This window comes from Nothoprocta perdicaria, unplaced genomic scaffold, assembly GCF_003342845.1.
Source record: "Nothoprocta perdicaria isolate Ctin4 unplaced genomic scaffold, notPer1 scaffold_40, whole genome shotgun sequence".
In the NCBI taxonomy this organism is placed as follows: Eukaryota; Metazoa; Chordata; class Aves; order Tinamiformes; family Tinamidae; genus Nothoprocta; species Nothoprocta perdicaria.
This window is the reverse complement of record NW_020455644.1, coordinates 517,507-541,395: the sequence shown is the minus strand read 5'-3', so window position 1 is coordinate 541,395 and position 23,889 is coordinate 517,507. Positions and strand designations below refer to the sequence as shown.

General features: G+C 38.0%; 1 protein-coding gene across 4 annotated transcripts in view; it reads left to right on the top strand.

Moving 5' to 3' along the window:
* Window positions 1-23,889, top strand: part of THRB (thyroid hormone receptor beta) — a 117,395-nt gene that overhangs the window by 85,900 nt on the left and 7,606 nt on the right. For 3 of the 4 annotated variants that reach the window (XM_026045552.1, XM_026045553.1, XM_026045550.1), the window contains 3 exons: window positions 16,214-16,314; window positions 20,402-20,549; window positions 21,758-21,963. In XM_026045552.1, coding sequence (XP_025901337.1) covers window positions 16,214-16,314; window positions 20,402-20,549; window positions 21,758-21,963 — 455 coding nt within the window. Of the gene's footprint in view, window positions 1-6,515; window positions 6,863-16,213; window positions 16,315-20,401; window positions 20,550-21,757; window positions 21,964-23,889 lie in introns of those variants that run through there. The other variant, XM_026045551.1, reaches the window with a different exon arrangement.

The window sequence follows — 23,889 nt, the reverse complement described above, 5'->3', positions numbered from 1 at the left end:
AAGTCTTCTGTCACTCCAGGAAGAAAGATTACAGTGTCAGGAAGGATATCACCTCATGAAAAAGTTAAACTGGTCTAAGTACCTGATTTCTTTAGATTTAGTTGCTCTTTACCTCAGAATGCCTCGTGCTAACAGATGTCAGGTGTTGATCGCTTTAACGTCTTACAAGGGCTGTCCAGACAGAGCCACCCAAGAGTCTCTTAATCGGGTTGTGTCAAGCTACGTTAGCAGCCGCTCGCCTCTGCTTTGTTTTTGCGCAAATGGGACTTTTTGCCTTAAAGTTGTCCTAGGGGGCATTGGGAGGGAGTGACTTGGGAAAGGTGCATATTTTAAGTCTTGGCAGTTACTTTCTTGGGAGTTAAGCCATCTAATTAACCTAATGGGGTCTTCCAATTAGGAGAGATGGGGAGACTTAGCAAATTGGGTTGTCTGGGTCATAGACCTATCTGGCGTGCTTGCCAATGTTTCTTCGGAGATGGTCTTAAAGGTTGTCAAACACGATTCAGGGATTTGGTAGCCTGTTGGTTGGCAAACCCCTCAAGGAACAGATTCTTTCAGATGAGACACTACTACCTACATGTGCTGTGAGTGATAGGAAATAATGAAATTAAAATGCAAGATGAAACCCTGGAAGATTCATGATCGCAGAAGAGCAAACTCCATTCTCTGTAACCCAAGTGTATTCCAGGTGGCAAATATTACAAGAGAATGGTTTGTAGGGAATCTGAGCATTTAAATGTAAACTGTAAACTGTGACATTCTTTGTTATCCAAACAGACTAATGAGTTTGGAGTATTTAAATAAAAGGCACATCACAGTGTTTTTTCATGAGTTACAGGCTGATTTAGTGGAGTACCATATCCAAGGTGCTGCAGGGTTTGCCGGTGATGTGGCTTTAGAGAAGGGACAAGATCTCCAATGTTGAGAGAAGCAGCAGGTTTTTGTGCAAACAAGAGCTTCCTCAGGGTTATGCTAGAGGCACCTAATTTGACATTTGCTGCATCTGTTTCCAACCTGAAAAATGATTTTATGCCAGAAGAATTCAACTTTTTTTTTTTCCTCAGCTGTAGCACTTGCTTTGGTAAACATATTTTATACAAAATGCCAGTTTTTAACAGCTTTGAATCTRCTGAGAAGTACTCTTTGATCTGTCAGTTGCCATTGGAACTTTATCACCATAGAATTCCATAAATACAATTACTTAGTGATTTAGTCATAAATGGAGTTTTTCAAAATAAGATGAATGTTATGTAGAGATGGTTCTTTCCCAGCCCCATGAGGGTCAAAATTAATGTGATAAGCTAGTACTTAAATTCCTCAAGCAAGATTTTGCATGTCTCATTGCATTGTTTTGGAAGGACCATTTCTTATCTTTACGATGCGCAGAGATACAGACTGTCTGGGATGCCTTGCATACTGTGTCGTCTGAGTCCTGAAAGTGCAGATKTGCTTTCTTCTTGAAAATGAAGAAAGATTCTTGAAGATCAGTGTTTTTCCTCACAGCCTTTATGAGAAGTGGCAGAGGGAATGTCTGCAGATAGAAAAACTATAAATAGGAAAAATAACATTTATTTTATAATATATAAAAATACAAATGTATACAACTGCTAGAATTTAAAAAAGGTTTTTATTCTTTGCAAATGCATGTTCAAATATACAAAACTGTGTTTGCATAAATGCTGTTTTTTCACCATCTATATGTATAAAGTATATGTATATGTATAAAGCACAGTCAACATAAAATCTTTCCATTTAGTCCCTTCAATATTCTACTCTGTCCTATATAATTTGAAAGCTCTATAAGAGCTAAATTGATATTGCAGCRTCTGTTAAAAGTGGAATGTAGGGGCCTTACCTGCAACATTAACATACAAGACCAGGGGTGCACCATTTAAAAAGCAGTTGGGAGAATATAACTCTTTTGGGTAAAATGCCATTTGTACAGCTGCACAAGTAGAAGATATATGCAACAGGGGTAGGGTGTGTGGAATAGCACTAATTATATGTATATCAGGGATCTGGATTGTTTGGGGTGCTGTGTGAAGTGGATCATCCAAACAGGAATATTGATTTCTTAAAATTTCTGTGGGTTGATTTTGTTATTTTTCATTATGAGTTAAGTCTCAAGAGATGTGCAGCTTTTTGGGATGTTTGATTGTTTGCAATGAAAAATTTTAAATCAGCGTTTTTAAAACACGAGTCCAGGAAGAACCACATGTGCTATTGCAGAGTGGTCTCCTTGCAGAGAGGAGTGCTTTTCAAGCACTCAAGCCCTGGCTATAGTTCTGCTTCCCTGGCTTCATTGCACTCATTGCTGATTTACACTGGCAGGGGTATTTCAAAACTTTGGGGAGGCATTGCCATCTCATGTTTAGCAAATACCTGCTGCTCTTACAAAACAATGAAGTGAAATCTCAGACAGTGAAGGATGCAACCTCTGCATCCTCTTTTGCCGCCGTATCAAAATTTCTGTTTTATTACTGTCTTGTTAATTCACATCCTTTAAGTTTTATTCCAGTAGTGGTTAATTTTCATTTATTAGCACAGTCAGATGCTTGTGAACCACTGAAACTCCAAATGTGATGCTGTGGTGCTGAAAGSAATGCAAACTCAAATGTGACTTGATTCAAAGACTCCAATATTCAAGTCAGAACACAGCACTGAAACAAAAAAAAAAAGTATATATTGTTTTCTACTCGAGTTTGTGACTTTAGAAATCGAATTTCACTGTCTTTTACTACATGGTTTAATTTGAAGTGATATGGGAAACGGACCTGCAGGATTTAACCCTTAGCGATTCCACTAAAAAGTTCTAGGAATATTTCAGTTTTAATAATAATGTTAAATCCTTGCACTATTTATTTGAACTGAGTTGTTTCCAAGGGAAACAAATTTCTGCAGTGCTATAGAMCTCTTTTGATATTGGCACATTGCAGATGAGGAAACCTCATTCCCTGGCAAGGTTTATCATTCAGTTTTTGTCAGAAAAACCTCTCATCCATATTACTTTCTCATTCTTCTCAGTTTCTTATATTTTAATTTCCTTGCAATATTACAATAATTTGAAAAAAAGAGTAGTACCTATGGCACATTTCTAAGCGTTATTGACATACCATTAGAAAACAAACAGTGGCTGAGGATTTGGTCTTTGAAGCAAAGTAAATCTGTAGGCAATTCTGTATCAAGATACCAGCCGTGTCAGTGCTGTGCTGCCTACAGCTGCTCTGGCCGCATATATTCTCAGTTCTCTTTAGCTTTTGGATAGCAAAAGTAGATCAAGGTAGCAGAGGAGAGAAAAATTTTAGGAATTTTGCCTCATCTGGCAAAACAAATAAAGGGAAAACTATCTGCTGAAAATTAGTAGCTCAGTTCCCAAAAGATTGAGCACCTGCCCTTGAAGGGACTAGGCGCCGGCTGACACGTCGGGCCGCCGATCTCTGCTGCAGCCTGGCTCCCTTCGTTTCCGTCCCTCTCTCTCACGCTGGGCTCCGTGAGCCTCCAAGGTGCTCTTCATCCGTGAGAAGCAGTGTCGTGTCTTTGCCATGCACTGCATCAGTCATCTCAGAAACTGCCCACGGGGTCCCTGGCCCGTGGAGAATTCAGAGTCCTCTCGTTGCTCCAGCACTAGTGTCACCCTGGAGACTGACGTGGACCAAACTACCTATTTTGACCGAAATCATATATTCCTTTCTATAATTATTTTTTTAAAAAAAGTCAAATAAAAACTATAAAATGCTAGGCAACTGTGATCTTCTAAGTGAAAGACAAATTTCTTGGATTAGACCTGGTAAAAATATGTTTTTTCTGCTGCGCTGTGGGTATTCGGAGCCTCGCCGTTACGCAGGATCTCACATGAATTCCTGTGAGCTGTAATGGAGACGATTCTGCTTTAAATGAAAACTCCACATATTGTACATGCACAGTGTTTTCTTTCTGGGGGGCTTGGAGAATTAGACTCGACAGGTTATGATTTTGTAGGTATTACATTTGCATCTAGTACAGTATTACCAAGCAGTCACATAAACAGGCAGGTTGGCGGGTTCTGTGCAAAAAGGCATTGCAGGGTTCCTTTAGAAAATCTCTGTCAGTTCAAGTATTATTCTCAGAGAAGGAAACTGTGATAAAAAAAAATACCATGAATTTAAAATATTTGTGAAGTTATTGTAAGTCTTAAATAGAAAATGCACTTTTTTTCTAAAAGCATGTGTGGCAAATATTTGTCAATACTTTCTGACATGTGTTTTCAGTTTATGATTTTTTTTATAGAAGGCCTTTTTTTCTCTTCTTGGAAAATAAAAGAAAATATGCTTTTTATCTCTGAATATATGAATAAATGTAGCTGATAAAATGTAGTGCACAAGCAAATCATCATACTTAAAAAAAGTACTTAGAAAAGTTCTCAATAACTGAGCACTTACCTTCATGCATGGGCATGATTTTTAAAAAGTGTTGAGCGTCTGTTTTTGAAGAATCAAATCTTGTCTAAGACATGGTTTTTATCTCAGACAAAACCACTATTTGGAAAATCTAGATCACAGACTTGAACTAAAATGAAAATTAACTTTTAATGTGTGCTTTATCACAGTATATTTCTCCATACTATTTGTTGAGCAAGAACTTTGTTAAGAAAAACAACACTGGGAGCGAAGGTTCATTTGTGTTTTACTTCTGTAATTTCAGTAAATACTGACTTCCCTTAACAAGGTTATTACTTTAAATTATCAGAGTACTACCATGAAAAGTTCATTCTGGAAGTAATTTCATTGGCTCCTGTAGAAGTGATATCAATATAAATCATTTTGACTTACCAAATACATTATTAKTTTGTGACGCAAGTTAATAAGTGCACAATTTAGAGAACCTTCTTTTATAGTTAGGAAAAAAAGATAATCCAAGAGTAAAATACGAATTCTCCAATCCTCAGAAGCAGTTACCCTAAGGTCTCTTAACCTGTATGTTACATACTTATTGTCAATGGTCATTATTTTAAAAGATTAATTATGGTTCTGCATTGGAAAAAGGAGCCCCTTATTTTAGGGTTCTTTAGAACAGTTTGCAACATTTAGTAATGCCAGCTAGGGAGAAATATGTATTTATTCAATGCTGATTCTTATGTTTCACAGATTTTTGAGGGATGTTTGAGCTGATGTTCTGCTAGGTTGCTGGAGATATACTTAAAGTTTACATGAGAATGTGCTGATGTAGAGGTAATTTTAGCAAATTTGTGTATTGTTTAAAATGAGTAAAAGAACAAAATTAAGACCTCACTATTAATTCAGTAATTCTTCTTTCTAATAATAAGACTGACATTAAAGGGTGATACTATCTTGTTACCGATTTCACAATTTTTTTTCATATTTATGCTGTGCGGGAAAGAAAACATACTTTAGCTAGTAAAAAAGAAAAGGCAACTAATACAATATTTAAAAATCTTTTTAGGTATRAAAAGAAAAGGTGAACAAACACAGTATATGAAGGACATTGATGTTTGGAGTGTTTTAAGCAGTTACAAGATCTTGTAGCATTTGTTTTAATGGAAATAAAATGTGCGTAGCTCCTGTGTAAGCCGACCTCAGTGAAGAAAACCTCCTTACYGTGTTTCAGGTTCCTGTTGCAAAAATAGATACTTTTCTGGAAGTACTTCATTACTGAAACATAAAAGACCATGAAACAGAATAGCAAAAAAAAACAAGCTTATTGGTAATATTGAAGCGGTGTCCTTTTTGCTGATTAGATTAAATTATTTTGACATTTCCCACCTATTGAACTAAATAGAAATTATCTCCCCAAATCACTGAAGTTTAAAAAAGCTGCTTTCCCGTAAATGCATTAGCAGACAGTAGGGAAGATTGTGTGTGTGTGGAAGGCTGGGGAGATTCATGCATGTAATTCTGTAAAACAAAATCAATAACGCTGATGACAGATTAAGTTGCTAAATTTTGTAAAACTAGACTACTGTTTGGGTCATCAACACAGCGCTATTGGATTTTCTRTGGTTTAATGCTGAAAAACAGGATTATTGATTTTAGGATTTTCAGCCTGTCCCCTCTGGGAGTTCTTAAGCAGTCTTTATAATGCTTCACACTTAAATTGACAACTACACTGACATAACTGTGTCCTGCCTTAGTAATCATTTTCTAATCATATTGCAAAGGCCTGCAAATGGCTTATAAAATGATTACTGCGGCCAAAACGGTGGAGCAGGAGGGTTGTCGGGATGCGACTCCTTTGTCTGGTGGCCCCTGCTACCTGCCTGCCATCTTCCCTCGGAATTAACTTACAGTCACAGATTAAGACCTTTGACTGTCATAAATCTGCTTCCCAATATGTTTGACTGGCAGGGTTGTCCACAGGCTGTCCCAATATAAATAGGATTTTAGCACATCAGGTGCTGCTCCGAAGTGAAACGGGCTGCCCGGCGCTCGGCTCCGTTGTGTATTCATTGCTCCGCTCCTGGCCCATGCGTATGCATGCCCGAGAGTGTGTGTGTGTGTGTGCGTGTGCGTAAAGCAGGAGCCGAGATAGGGCAACAAAATGAACTACTGTATGCAAGAAATATACGAAGTGCACCCGGCTGCGGGGAGCAATTGCTACATGCAGTCCACTGATTATTGCACATATATCGAAGACAGCCAGGGTTACGGCAGTTGTGATGCTCAGGTCCTGCACGGTAACAATATATATATGGAACAGGCCTGGGCGGTGAATCAGCCTTATACCTGTAGTTACCCTGGAAACGTGTTTAAAAGCGAGTACTCTGACATGGACATGGCCCTGAATCAGTACAACCAGCCTGAATATTTCACCGAAGAAAAACCTACTTTTTCTCAAGTGCAGTCGCCATCGTACTCTCAGAAGAAAGGTAGGGGCAATTTATTTAAATACCAAAAAAAAAGAAAAAAGAAAGAAAAGAAAAATCAATCTGTGCTTTTGTTTATGTTTTGCTTTAAACTTGCAGTTGCCTCACTTGGCTCTGATACATCTTTGAAGGTGAAGGCTGCCTGTTCCAAACTGAGAGCAGCGGTAACATGGGTTGCTAGGTGATTGTAAGGTTTTCTGTGAGCGATGAGGATTTCCGAGCACTTTTTCTTATTCTGTAAAAGACATTTGCAAATATATTGCTTGTTTTCTGCTTCTCGTGGCTGTTAAGTTCGTTTGCGGTACATCTAGATGAGAAAGTTTCTCTTCTGAAATGTCGGCCGTGTGTATTCTTCAGCTTCTYGCTTTCTGCTTGCATGCGGACCCGTCCGTTTGTGTGAGTCCTCATTATCACTAAACGTGAATTCTCTTTACTCAGTAATTCAGTCTCGGAAAAATATTTTGAAAATAGAACTGCTGCTGTGTATGAGAGCTACTCTTTTAAATGAAAAYGGTGCGTTTCTGGTTATGCAAAGCAAAAGAGACAGGGCATTCAAGAATATAACTCTTAACCTGCAGAAAGGACTTTTCTGCATGCAGAAAGTTGCTCTAATCAATATGTTTTTGAGAGCTAATTACAGTGTAGTATCTGTGCCCTTAGAATTSTATCATTGCTTGTTTGCAGAATTTCTTCCTCTGCTTTCAAGTAAGCAATGCAGGTAACACTTCTCAAAAAGAGTCCAAAATGTTAGCAACCACTGGTTTTCAGTGTTAATTTTCCTAAAGTCAGACAAGCAAACTGGCACGTGTAAAGTGTATATTCTCCATGAAGGTATATTCCTTTTAAGTCGCTTGAATGAGGAACAAAAATACAAAGTTTGTTGTAGCAATGCAGTATCCTTTTTCTATCAAGACCAAATTTTCTTTATGCAGTTATTCAGAAACAAAACAAATCTGATTTAACTAGCTAGATAGGGAGYTTTCATGGTCAAAAGTAGACTATTAATACCATGGAAAATGGAAATATTTTCCATTTTTGCAGGAAATAATGATTAGTGCCTGGTACAATAAAACTATAGATGTAGTAGAAAGTGTCTTGCTTTTTATACTTTGAACAGTATTTCATAATAAAGAAAAAAAATCAGAAAAAAATAATCCTGCTCTATGAATCTGTAGAGAATGTGGTTAAGTTATAGGCTAAATATAATTGTATATAACATACATTTTTGTATTTTGTAGCATTCTAACATCTTTTTTAGGCTAATTTTATGCTATTGTGCTTTAATCAATAAGTTTATAACTCTTCATAGACTTTTCCCATGTGTCATTTTGATAAAAAACTGTTGCACAGGATTGACTTAAAGAAGATGGAGACTTTCTGTTGCAAAGTTAGTGAAGGGATATATGTTTCATAATGTGACAGGATCTTAAATGATATTTGCTGCACTTAGGTCAGAGCTTTAAATGAGTTATTTCAGTACACAGATATCTGATATATTTAATGCTCTGTTTACAGCTTTCTACTTGTTGAAAGAATATAGGGTTATTTTTAAAAATTACTTATGTGCTCTTGTTTTCTACTACCTTTACTGCTTAAAATTTGCAGAGAATTTTTGGGGGAGCAGTTGCTCGATCACAGTTTTAATTGATCCTTCACAGAGCCTGAACAAGGTTCTTTCATCTTCTTTAGAGCCATTATTACTGTGCTAATCGATAAAAAGTTGCATGCCTTCTGTCAAACCTTTGCAAGCACCCTGTTTGTTAAGCAAAAAGATTTCCATCTTTTAACCAAGCTCTCCTAAAATTAACGAGTCTTTTAATCCTGTCCCAGGAACAGAAGGCTTTATACAGGGCATGTGTGCCTGTATTGATCCACAATTGATTGGGGGGGGGTTAGAGGGAGTTTTTTAGAGAAGCCTTGGTAATAGCCCATTAAAGCAAAATTAAGTCCCCGAGCACCTGTCCATGAGGAGTCTTGGTTGTTACAATTGGTGTTTCTGTTAGTTTCCTGAAACTTGTAATAATCTCAATAGCTTCCATGCTGTTTGAATCGGATTGTAGTTTGCAGTGCCACATGGAGGTTCTTCGTATCAAAACTTCTSCTAGTTTATAATTGTTCAGCATCTTCTTTAGTTTCCCTCCAGGAAGATAAAAGCATCGATGTTTTATATGCTGAGAAAAACTAATGTTTATGAAGGGAAGTGTAATTACTTCTGTATTTATATGTCACTTTCAGAGAATTATGGAAATACTGAGAAGCAAAGACTCAGAAAATGTTGCCAAAGGGACAAAGATATTAGATTAGACTTAGATATTATAGCCAAAGTTCAAAAATATAAGAAAACATACTGTGATATAATTGTACATTAAAAACTATTATTTCCTGGTTTTCAATTTACAAATTCTGATGAATGACTTGAATATTAAGAGGAAAGGAAACTATGGTCCAGAAAAGCAGGGATGGAAGTGTAATTTCTGGTTTGCCTCTGGTTGTTCTGTGTCTCCTGTGCAGTTCTCTACACTGGCAAAAGAGAAGGACACCTTTGCACAGGAGCTTACTTTTTTATTAAGGAAGTATCTGTACAACATGCTCATAATTTAAAGAACCCACAGATAGATAATAATTTGTCCTCTGCATGAGAGTGTCTAATCTGGGCAGAACAGAGTTGATGGTCAAGAGAAGGGGGTGCTATTCCCAGGTATGTCCCAGGASCTCACACCTGATTTCTCCCGGTGCTGTCTCGCCCTGAACTCGCAGCAGGACGCGCTAAAAGGATGGTGCTTCTCCAGAGGAACCCATGCTGAGCACTGGGCAGGAGTGTCTTTTCATCTCCTTGCACTGTCAGCACGGGGAGGAAGAGTACCCAAGGATGCTGCAGTCCAGAGGCTCCAGAAGAAAGAGTTGCAGAGGTTCAGAAACCTCAGTATTCCCACGCTGGGCACTTGCACAGTGTTGTGGCCATTTGGACAGCATCGGGAGTAGGTCTGCAAAATGAAAGCTTTGRTTGGAGGTCCTTTCCCTTTGTATACTCATTCACGGACAGAGTTAAGTGTAGAGTGCTCACTGCTGTCAATGAAGTTAGATTCTATGTAGGGGGACCTCCCGAGGTAACTGAAAGCAGCCCCAGACCTAAGAGTTTGCGGGTTTCCCAAATCCCGCTACCACAGTGAAAGAACCTGTTTATATCTCTTTTATTTCCCCAGATTTAAGATGAAATTAAGGCAGTGTTTTTAAAGAGCCCTCGGTATGATAGGTAAATGGGGCTTTGAAAGTCGTTATTATTATCACCACTATAATTGTCCTTGTTATTTCACCTTATATTTTCTCAGGCAATTTGCATCCAGCTAAGAATACACAGTGTATAACTGCAAAGCTATGTGAGTGAATTAGTCCAAACTGAGTTCTCAATAGTGTGAAAACAACATTTTTTTTTCTGAATACCTAAGAAAATAAAACATGCAAGTTATGTTTAAATGTCTTTTTTGTCAGAACAGTGAGTGCAAATTGAGCATCTACACAGTTTATGACGGATACTGATTATTTGTCATTTTTGACTTTGGCAGAAGTGTAGCTCCCAGTATGGTAACAGCTACCATTTGGCTTTTAAAAATGATTGCAAATATTAGGTCCAAAAAGTCAAAGCCTTGATACTGAGCTTGAATGAATGAGAAAAATTGCATGGTCTGACTCTGCAGCATTACCTACAGCCTCAGTAGTGCATTTTGTGCCTAGGACAGGTAATGGATGAATTGCACTAGTGATCACGGCAGTTTCAGTGATAATGCAGCTTGGGCTAAAATGCTTTCAGGAACATTTGAGCCAGCCTAGTGATACTGTCTCAGCCCAAGGATTTGGGGCCAACAAGGAAAAGTCGGAGTGGGAAAAACAGCTCTAATAAGTATCCCAAATCCTGTTTTTGCAGAATCTCTCCTAAAATTTTAGTAATTTTGTAAATGAGAGAAAACTTCAAAACTGCAAACAGTTTAAGAACATTCTTTGTGCTTCCTGACTTGATGGAGGGAAAAAAAAAAATTTCTCATGGRAGTAATTTAAAGAAACTCTGCAGTGGATCAGGTCAGCCTTTGGGATTAATATTGAACATATGAATTATACCTCCTATCCCTGTTTTTCTATTGATAAGATTTATTACAGAAAGATTAAATTATTCTTTTAATGTAGCTAAATCAATACTGAAGGAACAAGAATGAAGTATACCTTTTCTGACTCAATTCTGTGCTTTATCTAATAAAGCACTATTTAAACTTTTAAAATATATTTTAAACAAATACATCAAGGATGATATCTATATGATTCTCATAGTTTATTTTATAATTTGCTGTGAGTTATGATGTGTTTATTAAGATAGTTTGAATTTTCAGTTCTAATACAATTCACAATTCTCAAAGTATTTTTCTTTGGCTTTTTTTTTTGCATTTTCATACTCTCATTTGCAGCAAACAGTGCTAGCTTACTGATTTAAGTCCTACAGCCCTTATTTTATTGAGGTATATGTATTTTCAGTACATTATCTTACGCCATGGTACAATAAAAATGCATCAAAATACTGAATATTTTAATGGTCTTAATTCGGTCTTTAATATGGTCTTAAAAGTGTTCTAGTAAAATAGCAAAAAAAAAAAAAAAAAAAAAAAAAAAAAAAAAAGGCTATTTCCTGCTTGCAGTCAGTTTGAGTTGTATCAGAAACAAGCTGGTAAGTAACCTCTAGTACGTATACATGATTTCTTTTTTTAGGTGCAAGTCACACAGGCCCCTGGTGGTGGGGGAAGAGGATAAATAGCAACTAGCAACTGTTATCTCTTTTGTGTCCACCAGTCTGTTATACTGTCTGGGATCACGTATACTGCTTTAAGGTACCATTCCTACACAAAGTAATTTGAGAGTATGGGCATACAGTAGTGATGAAACAAACTGCCTCAGATCAGTTAGTAAATCTCATTTAGCACATACAGCTGCTGGRACCTCTTCATTGTGCATTTTTTGTAGAAGGGATTGTTTTTTCCATGCCTCTACAAAGTGTGTTAAAGAGTTAAAATGGAAAAGCTGTTGTGATTCACCATCAGGATGGGTTATACTGGATTATACAACATAGTCTTCCAGGATGGGGACAAAGGGTCCTGCTGAGGACTTAGGCTTGCCAGGATAGTCTGATCAGACAGACTGACAGGTGGGAGTCTGGAGAACCAGGAAGTCACCTCGGACCACAGGGGAAACACCAGGTGCACCAAAGACAAGGGCACTGCATGGTGATCCCCATTCAAAGCAAAGGTCAGGAGTGCGTATCAAGATGAATAAGATCAACTCATAGCTGAGGGGTGGATGGTTAACTATTAGGATCATACTGCATGGGTCAAATGATGATCTCAGAGGATGACAGACCACAGCACATATGGGCTTGAACCCAGTTTGGTGGGGTTGCGTTTGAGTTGTTTGAATCCTAATTACTTAGTAGTTTGACCAAGTAATGCAAGATGAGATATCAGCACCACAAGTAGGAGCCCACCCAATGTTTCCATGGAATTTATCATCAGATATTCTTTAATACTGGAGCACCCAGATCACTCTACCCAGACAACCTCTGCTGCTTCCAGTAGGAGCTTGTATTTTCAGGCTAGAACTATAAAACACATCCAAAATGCAGAAGTACTTGCTGACACGAGAGACAAATCTCTTAGCCTGCAAATCCTCTGTTTTCTTCAGAACTGCAGGGACTGAGAAAAGAGTCTGTTTCTCTGCTTCTTCCTCAAACTCAGTTCGTTCAGCCTGCTTTTTGCTCTTTGGCTAAATGAGGCACATAGCTCTGCTGTCATCCACAACTTCCCCAAGAGTCTGCATCGTGCTATTCATAGCGTCCGTGCTGGCACCACATTTAGAAAAGTACCATTGAATTTCACTCTGCTGCTATTGGTTCAAACAGTGAATAAGGGCAAAAATTGCTTATCTGCAAGTCTAGAAGCCAAAGTTACACTTAATTTAAGCAAAGATAGTGGCAAAAATTAGCAAATATTTATAAGGAAGTTAAGTTTTGCAAAACCCATTATTCGCCTTGACCTGAGGTCTGTTTGCCTGAAGCATATATCTTTTTAAATCTCTGCTGAATGTCCAATTTTTCTACTTTCTAGCAGTTTCTCTAGGAAACTAGCCGTAGTTGCTGGAAGGAGGCTTAAAAATGAGCAGAAGTGTGAAYATCACTCTAAGATATTTAATACAAAGCTAAAATGTTTATTGCACATTTTTATTGTCAATAATTTCTTGGGATGAGAATCTTTTATCCATGTTTCCTGTTGAATCGTTGAAGGAGTTCACGGTGTATGTGCGTACTTTGTGGTATGGGCATGATCGTCCAAAAGTAATGAACATCCTAGTTCATATTTAAKTGAGTTAAAAATATATCACTTATTAGTTCTGATAATGCAAAATTTGGAATGTGGAGTCATTCAGAGATTCCATTTKTTAATTTCTGACTAGGACTGCCTACTAGAGATTTGTCTTCTCTGCCGGATTCAAAATTGTCTTCTGGGTTGAATGAAGTCTTGAAACCCCCAAGAAGGATAAGAACACCAGTAGTCACATGTGTAGCCTGCTGTCTGTATTTAAGGAGCCAAATAAACAATCTATCTCCTGCTCCTCTYGTAGAACAAAGCTACCCTTACATGAGCAGTGCTAACCAGCTTATATACTTAATGAAATATCAAGGTCTTTAATGCTGAAATGACTCTTGAGGAAGCAAGCAAGGGAGACTGAATTTTAGAGGATAGCATTCATGCTATGGCTGGGTTTCATGACTACAGCAGTAGCAAGAAGCCCTTAATCTTCATCAGAAATTCAATGGAAGACTTTGCTTCCCTTTGCTTTCCTGCTTCGCCTGCCTCCTTCATCAGCTGTGTGAGGCAGGTGTGAGTGAGAGGGGGGCAGGACAGAGATAACCGCCACGGCTAATCCTCCCCTGCCACAAAGTCCATTAGGAAGCAGTGATGTAAATTGGAGTAGAAACCCTGCTGTCTCTCCTCCTGCAAGGTCACAGAGCCAGCTCCACGATCTCTGTGCAGGCACAACTGGTTCGTAATGCAGAAGCACAACCTAAATGTAAAACGAATCTGTTGCCGTATCATAGACTGATGTCATATGTCAGTAAAATCTCGGCCAGTCCCGTTTCAGATTTCAGGAGCATTAGCAAAGCTGAGACACAGGTATCTGGGCATGGCTTCAGAGCGCTTCTGCTTCCCAAAGTTACATAAGGAGGTATTTTTGTTTACCTAATTTTAGATAAACAAAAGATTTAGATTTAAAAGATTCAAGTCTGCTTAACTACTCAAAATTGAACAACTAAAGTTGTCAGTATTCTTCTTCCTGACATCTTTCTTTACTTGTTCCTAAACCACACATCAACACCCAGAAAGTTCACTTAAGTTAAGCTCAATTAATTTCAAGTATTTTAATACTCACTGGACTGGCAGGCTTAGAAGATTGTAATCAGCAGCACAGGGTCCAGTTGGATATTGGTCACTAGTGGTGACAGCTCCTGCAGGGRCTCAGCCCTGGGACCAGTACCATTAACCTCTTCATCAGCGACTGCACCTAGGGAGGAATAACCCCATACGCCAGTTCAGGCTGGGTGCCAACCTTCTGGAAAGCAGCTCCACGGAGAAGGACCATGGGCCAGCAAGATGGACATGGGCCTGCAGTGTTCCTTTGTGGCAAAAGCGACCAACAGTATCCAGGAATAACATTGCCAGTATCTTGGCAATTATGATCTTCTCCTACTCAACTCTGGGGAGAGTCTGGAGTGCCATGTCCAGTGCTGGGCTCCCCATCTCGTCCAAGATATGGACATAGTGGAGTGAGTMCAGCAAAGACAATAAAAGATAATTAAGGGATGAGCATCTCATATGAGGAGAGGTTACAAGGGCTGGAATTATTTAGTTGTTTAGTTTAGTTGTTTAGTTTAGAATAGAAAGCTTAGGGGAGAGATCTTTATCAAAGCGTATCAACACCTGTTTGGTGGATGGACACTGACTCTTCTCAGTAGTGCCCACTGACAGGACAAGAGGAACAAACCAAAACAAAGGAAAGTCCATTTGAACCCAAGAAAACAGTAACAAGTTGCCCTGAGACCTCTCTGGAAAAACTTCTATCTTCAGTGGAGTCTCCATCCTTGGAGATATTCAGCACARCAGTACATAGTCCTGGGCAACCTGTTCTGAGTGACCCTGCTTGAGCCAGGGAAGCTGGAGCAGGTGATCTCCAGAGATCCCTTCCAACCTCAACCTTTCTGTGATTCTATGAGATTTTTACTGTATTTTAATAGCCTCACATTTTATGCAAAAAAATCTGATCTTTCCACCACTATTCACTGGGGGTCAACCTGAGAATCTTAGTATTACATCCTTACAGAGATAAAGAAAAGTCATGTATTTTAACATAAATGTGGAATTTATAACTCCATTAATTCTGTGTTGTCAGAGCACTTCATATGAAAGTTTTGTACTTTACTSTGTTTCAAAGTTCTCTTTAGTTTAAAATTGCTTTTTGATTGCTATCAGAATTGGGTTTTATTTTTTTCCTCAAATTGAAAGTATGTTTATAATATCAAAGCAAATGTCRTTATGGGAAAAGAAGCAATCACATCCGATGTTTTTCCTCATAGTAATACTTGATTCCACTTGTTAAGTGTCTGCTAAACCACTTCAGAAGAGCAAATACCATTCTTACACATGCACATACACACACACATACTTGAATGCCCACGTATTTTGCCCTGAATTCGAGCTCTATGGAGCGGTGCTGTGGAACACACCCAGGTAAGGTATGATCCATCCAGCTTTCCCTCTCTGTTGCTGCTGCTTTGCAAACCACACCTGCAGAGCTGTTTTGAAGCAAACGAACTGTCGGTAAATATTTCTTCATAACAGGCCTCTGAGTCACTGTGCAAGCTGAAATCTCATCTTATTGCAGTATACAAGCATGTGAGGGTTTTCATGAAACAGGAAAGAGAGGTATACTGTGTATTTCACTGTTTTTTTTTTTTTTTTCACATCAAAGCCTTTGTGGTAAAAATAAACATATTTATTTTTCTGAAATATTATTTCACTCAGGAGAGGGTAATCTTGTTCAGACTGGTCGTTCTTGGCCAAGACATGCTGAAACACTTTGAAAAATGGAAGGTAACACAGGCTATGTTTAAATTCGCCTGTAACATGTTTTGCGAAGGCTTCTTATTCAGGGAATTCAGCCAGTGGTTCTGCGAGGTCAGAAATGTGGGGCTGGTAGACAAGATCTGTAGTGGATTTTAATATGCTATTTAGTGCTTACCTGCCACTTTCTTTTTCTTTCCAGGGTATATCCCCAGTTACTTAGACAAGGATGAGCTATGTGTAGTATGTGGGGACAAAGCCACCGGATATCATTATCGCTGCATCACTTGTGAAGGTTGCAAGGTAAATGGCCCGGTGGGGAGGTGGGAATCAGAAATAGCTCTCCAGCACCTTCTCCATTTATACAGACTTCCTGAACTGCGCTGCCAAATAAAACAAGGATAGATTAGAGGCGAATAAGAACATCCAGTACTGATGATAAGCCCTATTTGGTTGTGCTGCTGATCTTCATATGCATAAGGAATATAGTTGGTTTTTGCAGTGTTTGCTTTGGAAAGGAAGACAGAAAAAGTTAGATTTTTATGTTATTGTTCAGCCCGTAGCTTTTATTTTTCCATTTTTAAATGTTTCTTTGGCCACGTTCACAGGCAGTGCTCGTCAGCGTTCTCCCAGCGACTCCAGTGAGGCTGTTTGTGCAATAGCTGAGATTCTGCCTGAGGATTTGTTGTGGTTGCCGGTACTTCTGTGTCTCTAACAGTTACTGTAAGAAATCAAAGATAAAAATACTTTCCACATGTTCATACAATAGTAACATCCAGCATTTTAGCAAACATGGACATCCAGTTAAAATTTGGGTTTTGTTTTTTTTTTTGGTTATTTGACGTCTTTAGCATATTGAAATGTACTTTCGAAGCTAAACAGGCTCTTCAAGCTACATGAAAAAATCAAAGCGATTGCTTTGAGCAAGTAAATAAAAAATAAACAAAAATTGAATAACATAGTCAAGCAGATCTTAAATGATTTCACTGCCATAAATTTCCCTGAATAGCCTGAGATCCTGTAAAAAAAGCCATTCTTTCCTGCAGGAGAAAAAAAAGTTTTTCTGAACAAATGAGACCACACATGTTAAACACTGGTGTTATGAGACAAAGCCGCAAAAGTCATGCTCTGTTCTTTCTGAAAGTCTGGGATATTTGTGACTGAGATTTTGGGTTTGGAGTGACTTTAGAGCTAATTCTAACATTGAATTAGCTCCTTCAGTTGTACAGTATTGCCGAAAGTTAAACCTTTGAGGTGGATAAATCCCTAAATACCCTACATGTAGCAGATTTGTGGTAAATTCGTAATGATTTTGTACACGTATGTATGTGTGTGCATATGAAAATTATTTATGTATGGGAAAAATTCTGGAGCTGAACAAATTATCCTTACAGATTTGTATTCTATATAACATACTGAAACAATACCTAAAACATATGAAAATGACTTAATTCAGGTACAACAAGAAAACAATAGTGTGGCATTATGAAATAGTGCTTCTAGTGATCTCCCGACTACAAAGCTGCTCACCAAGTTTTCTGCYAAGGTTTTTGATAGCTATTATAAAAATGCAGCATATAAAATCTACATATATCTTCAGATACAATTCTTTTGTCAGGTAACAATGCCTAATGCACAAGACACTGAGCTAACAATTTGCAACAAATAAGTAATTTCTTTCTCATAGTTATAATTGGCTTCCAAACAGACTGTTTTGTTTTCTTTTATTTTGCTTTGTTTTGTTTTGTTTTGCTGTTCTTCATACAAGTGTACTCATTGAACAATAAGGTTTCTCATTGAACAATAAGGTTTGACAGCTATTTTTATGTGGACACTTTAAACCCATTCTTTGGGATATTGGTGTGCACATTTAAAGGTGTATGATTTTTCATCAAGGTTGTATGTAATCAATTCAGGATAAATTAGCATTTTCTAGTTGCTTCCACATAAAATTATTCAATTTCATAACTACATTTATCATAGCTGACAACCAAAACTTTGCTTTGGCAAGTGTTCTTATAAACAAAGCATCCTCACACATGATTTCTGAAGAATAAATAGTAAGGAATGTGAACACAATTAAAGCAATATTGAGCTGCAGTGTCACTGAAATATTTCTCCAAGTTTTGACTGTTACATCTATTGCTATATAGATGCATAGTAAGAGAACTTGCAAGTTGCCTCACAAGCAACTTACAAGCACTGTGCCTGCTTTTACTGGCGAAACTCAGATTTTCTGTCTTTTGTGATGACAGTTGCATCCATTATAGTTTGGAAGTCCCATTTCTGTACTATGTGCACATGTGAAATTTCAAATGGATTATATTATGCATATACAAACATGGACAAAAGATCAAGAAAAAAAAGAATAGAATTTTGTTTRAAAGCTTAAAGATCAAGGCTAAAATCAACAGATAGAGAAGCAGATAATCTGTGATGAAATGTTAGCACAGATAGAAAGAGAAGCCTCCTTATCACGTAGTATCTGGAGATGATCAAAATATTTTTTACAAAAAGTTTTTGAGAAGTATAACGAAGTGGGAGAATAAGATGTCTGGTCCCAGAACAAGTGGTGAACGGCACTACAGTAAAAAAGCTAGAGGTACTTTAAGTACCATGAAGGTTTGGAAAACAGTTGTTCAGTACCATTTTCTGAGATTCAGCAGAGATTACTCCATTTCTTGCTATAAAAAGAAATTATCCTATATTCTTAAGCATTCAAAGACACGTTTGAGAGCTTCAAGGAGAAGAGGGACAGCTTCTGTCTGTAGGATTTCATCTCAGGGATGAGCATGGATCCAAATCTTTCTATTGTTCAGATGAGAATATGAGACCTGATCCATACCCCACATACAGACATCTTGCCTTTGACTTACTGTGTTTGGATTCAGGCCAACAGATCCCAGTCTTGCAGAGAATAAAGGCATGGTTTGTACAACTCATTTTGAGTTTTCGGGGTTTTTTTTGTTACCAGGACAGAGTTGTACTCCTAGCTCAAGCTTGATGTTTTAAAATGAAATTTTAATGAGGGCAGTGCTCTTCATTGTTTTCACAGGAGGCAGTAAGTTGATTTGAAAACTGGACTTGTCTGTATGTTTCAATTCAGCATTCTGTGTTAGGGAGAAATACACAGCATCTGCCATAAGATTTTTCCTTGTGTTATGTAATATAATTAAAATAGATCTTTTTTACTAGTGAAGATACATCTAAAGAGACTAACCATTAGGTGAAACCCTAGTTCCCTTCATTTTCTTCCATTGATTTTGTGGGAACTAAGGTAATTCACCATGGTCTTGGTATCATGAACTGGGTCTCACTTGGCTGGGTATGTCAGGATGGTCCCAAATTGCCCTGCCAAATGTGGATGGTCTCAAACTACGGTGAAATCTCAAACTAAAGTTCAGTCTAAAATTCTTTCTTTATAGCCTATCTTGGTCACACTACTGCAGTCATGAGAAATTCATTCATCTCCCTCTGAAGTCAATGACAAAATTCATTTTGAAATTAATACTAGGATAAAGTCCATAACTTTCAAAGAGAAGTTGTATCCAATTTCTTTCTTTAAGTAAGGCCAAATCTATGGGATGTATAAGTCGGTATCTTCAGTGGAGCTACATTAACTGTCATGAAYTGAGAATCTGACCTCAGATCCTATTGCAGTTAGTGGTCTCTTTATTGGTGATGTTTGTTCAGAGGTTGGCAGGTAAATATGAATGAATTCCTCTTCTCAAATATACAGATTATTAGAAATATGGATTTATTATGTAGAACCAAACACAAAGACTAGACAAAGTGTGACTGCAAAATTCTTAGTATTGCTTAGATTTGTTTGGTTGGTTGCCTGATTATTCAGCTTTGATGGAAACAATGGAGGAGAACTGTTCATTTTTTAATCCCTTTAAGTAGCACAGGTTACTTGCACACAGCCATTTTTACTGATTACGATAACAGAAGGTGCTCTTTAATTAATAGTATGCCCATGTCTTCTATATCCCTTGAAATAATTCTGTATTTTAGAAGTGGCTTGAAAAGAACTCTCTAGTCCAAATACCAAACAAACAAACAAACAAACAAACAACAAACAAACAAAAAAAAAACCCATAAAGCTCAAAGAGTTTCAGGGATATATACAGTGAAGAAGGAATTCCTCATGCATTTTCTTGTCTCAGATGTCTCCATATTTCTAGTTTTTCATGAGGAAATGTTTTATGAAACGAAAACACTATGCACTAGCAGACTGTTTTGTTCCTTTCCTCTTTGAGAGTCTCATGAAATAAAGTATTTTCTTGCATATTTAAGTGAATTGAATTCATACCAAACRAAAGTGCCTCAAAGTTGAAAACATTGCACAGTACTAATGCTTTCCAATTTATTTATTTATTGCACTTAGGGTTTTTTTAGAAGAACCATTCAGAAAAACCTCCATCCAACCTATTCCTGTAAATATGAAGGAAAATGTGTGATAGACAAAGTAACAAGAAACCAGTGCCAGGAATGTCGCTTCAAAAAATGTATCTTTGTTGGCATGGCAACAGATTGTAAGTATACTTTACTCTTTTTTTCATTTCTCTCTCTCCTTTCTTTTTTTCATTTGTTTGTTTGCTTCAAGTATGTTGATTGGTGCAGGTTGTTTAAGTAGAACAGAACTGCTAGTTTTTTTGGCTTTAATAATTTGTACCCAAGAATTACATTCATTGCATCAAACCATTTTGATAGAGCTATAAAGTCTTGTTTACCAAACTGGACCTTCACCTAGCTCTATCAGCCTGTGCAACACAAGGAGGAGGAGAGGAGGGGAAAATGCATCTGGATGGACACTTCGCTTGCAAAAAAACATCTTGTTTAGAAAATTCTGGAGGATGTGAAATTGAATGTCGTTGTATGAGTCATCCTGCAGTTGTTTGTTTTATTTTTAGCCATGAAGAAGTTATCTGCTGGAAAGAACTCTACTTGTAGTCTAAAGAACAAGAACATATGGCTGTGAGATTAACCCTTAGGGGTCTTCTTTTCCTGCCATTGCACAGGGATTTACACTAATAACTTCAATTAGTGTAAATGGGAGAAACTCATGCAAATCCCCCTGTGCATTAATGTTAGTGGTTGTTACCACTGTAATCCTCAGCACAAAACTGAAAGGGAGACAGACTAAATGAGGAAAAGCAACATAAAAATATTCCAGTTTAATATTTTAATTAGTAATTGAAGGTGTTTTCTGTATACAGGGAAACAAGAAACCATACAACTTCATTTTAGCCTGGCAGTACTTCAGGAGAGGGAATTGGGTAACTCAAGATCCTTAGTTCAACTCTTGCCCCACTGGACAAATCTGGCAATGATTAGCCTCAGCTTTTTAGCGCCTCTGTAGAGTAAGAAGTTGGTTGGAATCTGATTCTAACCAATGCACATCAATGCTAGAAAACTTTGTCTGTGGATAGCATGTATTAATGTGCCAAGGGAGCTGGCACTGCATTTTTCTCTGTTCTCTCYCATCTTTTCTCTATTGGTTTTATTTCCTGTGAATAAATATCTAAAGACAATGATAGTATACATTATGTAAGGAGAAAGGTAAGTCATTGTTTGCAATCAAGGCTTTGAAGAGATTGAAGCTTGAAGAGAAAGAGAAGCACTTCTATATACCAATTAGCTAAGGTGTTTGCAATCAATTAGTGCACCAGGCATAGAAAAATACAAATTCAGACAAGCCTAAGAGCTTCCTGSCATTTCTATTTGCTTTTGTCCTTGCTAGTGGTGTTGGATGACAGCAAGAGGTTGGCAAAGAGGAAGCTGATAGAAGAAAATCGTGAGAAGAGGCGCCGGGAAGAGCTGCAGAAGACAATCGGGCACAAACCAGAGCCAACAGACGAGGAATGGGAGCTGATCAAAATTGTTACTGAAGCACATGTGGCCACCAATGCACAAGGAAGCCACTGGAAGCAGAAAAGGAAATTTCTGGTAGGCATGGTAGCCTTGTGCGCTGCTCTCACTGTCATGTTCTTTTATTTCCTTCAGAATCCYGTCCTAAAATGGTAATCCCAAGCAYGGTTTATCTGCTGGRGTGTCCAGGTATATGAGAAATGGAGGATTTCCARTGTTACTGTTTACTTGTTCTTACCTGAATGTCAATATCTGATCAAAGCATGTATTTCAAAAGATCAACTGCATGACTTAAGTCTTAACCGGATGGATGCTTTTTAGTGTGCTATGAGAAGAAAAATCAGGAAAATGTTTTCCCTGATGACTAGTAAGTGTATTGGTCTGTAATACATACTCTGTCTTTTTGTGTGCATATATATTTAGGCGTAATTGTTTTTGTTAGGAACTAATGTAAAGTMTATTGTACATACTATAAAACAACAGCAAGTTTTAAAGGGAAGTTGATTTGACAAAGACGCATTAATTTCAGTGAAAGTAAGAAGATACTTATACCGTGGACTTGGGATAGCATGGTGTAAGACTGAGGGTTTTTTGCWTGTAACTAAAGATCAGAAGAAAAAAACATGGTAGTGTGCGATGCTCAGCCTTAGGAAAGGATTTATTTGACTTTTCTGAATTGATTTTTAAAGGAAATAATTGCAGAATGCACAATGCCTATACAGCACAAAAGAGGGATGGGAAACTGCATGACAGGAATACAAGGGGGTCTTTAGTAGGCTGTGTATATCAAAACACATAGAGAGAGAAATTTTTTTGCAAGCTTATATTCCTGCTGCTTAACTCAGTGGGAATCTTCATCTACTATTAAATTGCTAGGGAAAATTTTCTGTTCAAACAAGCTGATTCCTTTTATGGTACTTTGTTAATTCCAGTGGCAGTGCTCATATTCTTGTATGTGTAGTAACATGTGTTTATTAACATGCAGGATGGAAAACACAGCAAGTGGTTGCCAGCAAGAAGAAACAGAACTTTTTCCAGTTTTACTGCATAGCAAAGTTTCTTTCATTGTTTTTAACAGACCGAAAGCCTGAAACTTGTTCTTTAACGTCAGCTGCAATAATGTCTTTGCTTGGACAGAAGTATTATTCCTTCAGTATCAATTGATCTAGGATAAAAATTGGGGAGCTCAAAAGAAGGGTTGGGCTACTCCTACTTCYCCTATGGGGGAAAGACCCCCATAGCTTGGTGGGCCAGTGACATGGAGGTCTGGCCTTGTGGACACAATGCTGCTGTGGGCACAACAGGGGAAGGGCAGGATGGCCTGAAAACATCGATAAGGAGCTCTTGGAAGCCCACCACCAGAGGCTGTGGAAGAGCCAGAGGAGGGACAGGAAGCCCTATGAGCTGCCATCAGTCATTAGGCAGCTCCTGGTTCTTCAAGAGCTTTTTTGAGGTCCTGACCTCTTCCCCTGTTCACCATCTACAGTGGTGAGGTCTTTCCAGCTGTGTACCCATCAGGAGCATGTTGGTTTCAACTGTCATCTTGTCATCTTTGGGCTTTCCCAAGGAAATGCTGTGCTCTCTTTTCCTCCCTAACAACGTTCTGCATGGTTGTAAGAGTTTGGTTGTCTTGCTTGGAAGTGAAGGAGATTGTTCATCATAAACATATAGACAATGTGGTATCATTTCCCGAGATTCAATGAAGGAGGAACCTAGAACTGGGATTGCTTGAGCTTTTTAGTWGGAACCCGTAGATAATTGAGCCCAGTCCTCTACATTGTTCTTTTACAACTGGTGCTTGTTTTATTAGTGAGTCGCTGTTTTTTCCTGGAAGAAGTTAGATTTGGATTCAGATTGATGACAGAGCTGTGGAAGGGTCTTTTATGAAGTGTTGCTTTAAAAAAACTATTGAGAATATGTTTTTATTGTAGAGAGCAGTTTCAGCAACTCCCTGCTTAAGTGCCCTTATGTAAATGTCATGAGATCCATCAGTCTTAAAGGCAT